The sequence below is a fragment of the Triticum aestivum genome, chromosome 5B (assembly GCF_018294505.1).
Source record: "Triticum aestivum cultivar Chinese Spring chromosome 5B, IWGSC CS RefSeq v2.1, whole genome shotgun sequence".
NCBI classification, from domain to species: domain Eukaryota; kingdom Viridiplantae; phylum Streptophyta; class Magnoliopsida; order Poales; family Poaceae; genus Triticum; species Triticum aestivum.
Window position 1 is genome coordinate 510,130,046 of NC_057807.1, and position 5,289 is coordinate 510,135,334.

The window sequence follows — 5,289 nt, forward strand, 5'->3', positions numbered from 1 at the left end:
ATGGTTCTGTGGTTGTGATGGTGATGCTTTCAAGTGAAGAATTGTGTCCGAAGGCCTCACCTTGGGACCTCGTCATCCGTTCCTGGCCAGGCACTTGGGTGCATGCCTTCATCGTTCGACGGTGCGGCGCCCTTTGATCCAGGGTGAGCGGGCAGGGGCCTTCTTTTGGCGATGGAGCTTATTGGCGTGGTGGTGCTTGTCTTCCAAGTGTTGGCAACGGCATGTCCTCCTCTGCTGGCTAGTCTCCCCTTCAAGTTGATTATGTTCTCTACTCTGGTTACCTGAGCATGGACGAGGGCTCCAGGGACTCCAAGCAGTGCTCGATTCTTTCTTTCGTTGTGTGCTTGTTGTTTTCTTGGGCTTTGTTGCTATCCTCGGCACCGTTGTATCTTTCCGTTTTCCTTGTTGTGTGGTGCAGTGTCAGGTTGTAATGCTCGGTTGCTGTTTTATCTATAAAGCGGGGCTCAAGCCTTTTCGATATTGCACACCACAAAATTGTAGTTGTATGGGTTCAACTAGGCAGAGCATCTTCAGTGAGGTACTCAATGCACGCTTCAGTGTGCTCATCTTCTTGTGATGTGAAACACATCGCACATGTTTATTCTTGAACAACAGTGTGCAATGTGGGACCACATCAGCAGCAAGCCGGTAGGGACGATACCAGATCCCTTATGATGATGATCTTCAACTGTGTGTATAGTAGTGCCATTGATTGTCATCCTTGCCGCTTTTATTAGCAAAAAACTTTTTGTCATCCTATATATTACACCTAGCATGGAGTGTCGATCGATCGAGTAGCCAACGACCCTTGAAACTAAAGTAGCCATGGGTAGTACTGGTAGCCCCTCGGTAGCCGCTCTACCAACAAGCGGCCTGCTACCCCCGATACGCACGCCAAGGTCAGCGCCGGCCGAATGGAAGACGGACGACGATTCCGCGGTGGCGGCAGCGGAGGAGGAGCCAGTGACCCCTAGTGCAAGACTCTTCGAAGCTATATACATCGTGGTTATGGTCGGCCTTGGCTCGCCCGTCAACCTAGCCATCTTCAGCGCCGGCATCGCAGCCCAACTTGCTCGTTACCCACGCTTCCGTAGCATTCAAGTACGGGACACAGTTCAATTTAAGTACTGCCTAGCTATTCTGTCACTAGTTTCAATTTAATCCGTGAGCATGCACGTCAGGTGACAGACGGGTGCAAGAGCCCGCGGTGGGCGTGCACGGAGGTGAACGTCGACGACCACATGATCGTCCCGACGCTGGACCCCGCCGCCGTGGAGGCTGACCCGGACCGGGCCGTGGAGGACTACGTGGCCTCGCTGCAGGCGCTCCCCATGGATTGCTCCCGCCCGCTCTGGGAGTTCCACTTCCTCGACTTCCCGACCTCAGAGGCCACCTCCACCGTGGTGTTCCGCGTCCACCACTCCCTCGGTGACGGGATGTCGCTGATCACGCTCCTCCTGGCGTCTGCCCGCAGCGCCGCGGACCCGACACGCCTGCCGGCCATGCCGGAGCAGCCGGCGCGCACGGGCGCCATCTACGAGCCGCGGCACCGGCAGCCGCTGCCCTCGGGCGCCCTGGCGGCGTTCGTCGCATGGGTCTGGCCGTATCTTGCGCTTGCATGGAACACCGTGGTGGACGTCATCTTCTTTGCTGCGACGATTGTGTTTCTGAGAGACCCGAACACACTCTTCAGACGCGGGGACAGTCAAGTTACGTTGAACCCCCGCAGGCGCTTCGTGCACCGGAGCTTTAGCTTGGACGACGTCAAGTTCATCAAGAATGCCATGAACTGCGTAAGTATATACCACCTCTGTGACGTTTTTTGACACTGTGTTTGAAAAAGTTATATATTATGGAATGGAGGGAGTATATGATAATATGACCTATAGCTATCAGCAAGCTCATCTCTTTCGAGACAGATTAAACTAGTTGTTGAAGCGTCATTTTCTGTATTTTTATTTTCTTTCCACAGACTGTTAATGATGTGCTAGTCGGAGTCACTTCTGCTGCTCTATCACAATATTACTTTCGTAAGTCTGGTAAGAGATGTACATTGTGACAATTTGTTGTTTTTATTGTACATGTTTGTGCAACTTATCTTCAAATTATGTTAGGTTACCCTAAGACACACAAACTATGTTTGCGATGTGTCCTCCCTGTAAATACAAGGCCAACATCTAGCCTACAAGTAAGTTTATTTATGGAAATATGCATGAAATTTCAAATGCATATCATTAGTTATTGATTTTTTTCATTTATATATCTCTGTCAGCAAAATATTACTCCTCTTCCTTATGTAATTAGATGACGCTTCCAAATTTGGTCATAAAACCCACACGATTAGTAAAAGAATATAAATCGTGGTATCTATTATGACAAACTAATGATTTTACATATGTTCACATGATCAAGCAATTTTTTTTTGTATATTACTAGTCACTCTTGGAGTAGCTAGTTTCATTACTCATTTGCTGATGCATAATTAGTTTCCAAATGCAAGCTTGAGAATATATTATTAATCTGTAGTGTATCATAACTTTAATCTAATGATTTCTTACAACTATGTGCAGACATATGTTAATATGATAGAATCGGGTAAAAGTAATGACGTGGCATGGGGAAATCAAATAGGCTACATCCTCCTACCATTTCATTTAGCGGTACACGATGATCCACTTGCATATGTTCGGATGGCAAAGAAGACCCTGGATAGAAAAAAGAGCTCACTTGAAGTTATCTTCACGTGTATGATTAGCGAGCTTTTTGTTAAAATGTTTGGTCTAAAGGTATTTCTTTTTCCCGCTTGTACTGGTATGTTTTCCTAATATTAAACTCAGACAATTAAGTAACTCATTGTCTAGCAAACTAACACTTCTTTTATTTAGTTATTATTCTTCACGTTTATAATTGTTCAACTTGACAATCCAAGCAGGCAGGTGCTTTTATCATCGGTCGTATGCTCACAAATACAACTACTACGCTCTCGAACATGGTTGGACCAACAGAGCAAGTAGAGTTCTATGGACACCCATTTGTCTTCATTGCACCTACAGTTTATGGTATTCCACAAGTAAGTCAGCCATGATCTTAGATCGAAACCTTCAATCTTAAGCCACATTTGTACTTTTGTCAACCCAAATCATCCACCACATTGTCCACAATGCAAGGACATTGGTATTCATCGCTTTTAAACATAAGTGCTCTAATACGTATGAATTATAAAAAAAGATCGGGTAAGTTAATCCGGTTTACTAGAACAAAAAAACAAGAATCAAAACTCAAAACATCAAAAACCACATATGCTTCCTTAGTTTATACTCCCTCTGTTCCAAAGTTGGGTCATCTATTTTGGAACGGAGGGAGTACTTCGTTGTACATTTATATCCAAAATGGTGTATGCGCCTTGGAGGAACCACAATATATACGATAAGAAGGAACAAATTTGAGTTAAAGAGTACTCAAAACAAGGTGTATGCTCTCACACCTCTCGCCAATAGAGATATGCAATAACAAGTTTAAGTAGGAGTAACTATGTAGTTGCATTTCCACATTTTTTTTTGTGACTGTGAACTTTAACCCAAAACGCAACAGATGGTTAGATGCAACTTTATATACATCTCTCAAAACAGTTCATCACTAATGACTCCAGAATTAAGGAGATGACTTGACCTTGGTAGGCATATACACACAAAAATGTAAGCTCGGATCCTTGAAACAATAAAAGAAAAATTGATTGCAAAAATATAAAAGAGACTGGAAATAAAACCTACAATATTCTAATCATCGGCAACCTGATTTTGTATTTAATTACCATTTCTTTTTGCAGGCTTTAATTGTACACTATCAGAGTTACAATAGCACTATTAAGGTAATTTTGTCAGTCGATGAGGAAATAATTCCAAATTATACTCAACTTCTGGATGACTTTGTTGAGTCTTTCGGGCACATTAAGGATGCGGCTTCAAGGCTTTCAACACATGTCAAGAAAGGATAATCAACATACAAATGCATTAGCGTGCTTTCTGAAACTGCATAATGCAAGCAGTATATTCCCACATGTTTGATGTGTGTCTCATGGCTCACACGGCAATAGTAATTAAAATCAGAAACTCTACAACCATGGATGGAAGTCAAATGTATTAAGTTCACTATTATTGTTGGATAATGATGTGTTGCATTATATGAAGCACAATAGTTATACCATTATTGTGTATAATGCACACTATTAGAAATTTGTTGATGATTGGAGGTCCCGAACCGTCACATATCACTCAAAAAACAGTCACACAAGTGTATTGGTGACAATTGTTGAGACTCGTTATGTATTCCATATCATAGATTGAAAGCCGCAATGCACCTCCAAACCATCACATGTTTTGGTTGTTGACCATCAAAGACCGGTCCTAGGCCCATTTGGCCCTGGCCAGGCCCATGATTGTGTGCTGAAATAAACCATCACTGATTTACGATGAGGTGGGCTCCATGTGGCATTCAACGTGGCATCCCATCAATATGATCCATTTTTTAATCAAAAATATTTGGGCCCATCCAATGCATTATTTATTGGGCCATGGGCAATTTATTTCTATATTATTTTCTATCCAAATATTTTTATTTTATCTACCTAGCTATTGTATTGGTAATTACCATGGGCCTTAGCTTGCTCTACCCCATCTATATTTTTAGCCCATATTGCCCGTTATTTCATTCACTAAGTAAAACAAATCATTAGTGTAACCATATGAAAAATACAACACATAACATAGAAGTTTTCCTCCACAAAATGAGAAGATACAACACTAATACATCACATAACAAGTTTGCAAATCAACACATCACACATATAACATTTACATCATAAAAACATAAATACGATTAGTCAGGTTCATATAAAGTAGTCCACTCTCCCGCAAACCTGTGTAATCCCCTACTTGAACTTGGTGTTTGATGCTATGAATTATTATCCAATGATTTATTTCATTGCTATTATATCTGAGTAGATTCTTTTTGTCCAATGGATTAATTAGTGAATTACTATGATTGATCTGAGTTGCATGTGGTTATGTTGCTATCCTCTGGTTCCCATCATATGAGCGACGTCTGGATCACACCTTAGGGTTAGTAGTATGTTAATAGGACTATGTATAGGCTGGCCAAAGTGTCAGATATTGCCGAGGTTGAGTGTAGAAATTGATGCATATGGAATTGAAGGGGGGCCAATATATGTTAATGCTATGGTTGGGTTTACCTTTAGGAACAATGTTAGTATTTGTGGATGCTTGCTAATAG

General features: G+C 42.3%; 1 protein-coding gene across 2 annotated transcripts; it reads left to right on the plus strand.

Annotated features, from left to right (window-relative positions):
- Positions 1-774: 774 nt before the first annotated feature.
- LOC123112831 (wax ester synthase/diacylglycerol acyltransferase 11) lies at positions 775-4,257 on the plus strand. 2 transcript variants are annotated; one of them, XM_044533936.1, is made up of 7 exons: positions 775-1,101; positions 1,182-1,793; positions 1,973-2,030; positions 2,115-2,188; positions 2,571-2,786; positions 2,933-3,070; positions 3,827-4,257. In XM_044533936.1, exons 1-7 carry the CDS (start codon positions 826-828, stop codon positions 3,992-3,994), a joined length of 1,542 nt encoding a protein of 513 aa, XP_044389871.1. In that variant the 5' UTR covers positions 775-825; the 3' UTR covers positions 3,995-4,257. The 2 variants fall into 2 exon arrangements, with proteins under 2 accessions (XP_044389871.1, XP_044389870.1); XM_044533935.1 differs by having other exon boundaries at positions 778-1,101; positions 1,973-2,039.
- The last annotated feature ends 1,032 nt before the right edge of the window (positions 4,258-5,289 follow it).

Excerpts from the sequence above, each read along its gene's own strand:
- LOC123112831 (XM_044533935.1), top strand. The coding sequence starts at position 826 with ATGGGTAGTACTGGTAGCCCCTCGGTAGCCGCTCTACCAACAAGCGGC. Across the intron at positions 1,794-1,972 it reads TCAAGAATGCCATGAACTGC|ACTGTTAATGATGTGCTAGT; the intron begins GTAAGTATATAC and ends TTCTTTCCACAG. Across the intron at positions 3,071-3,826 it reads CAGTTTATGGTATTCCACAA|GCTTTAATTGTACACTATCA; the intron begins GTAAGTCAGCCA and ends TTCTTTTTGCAG.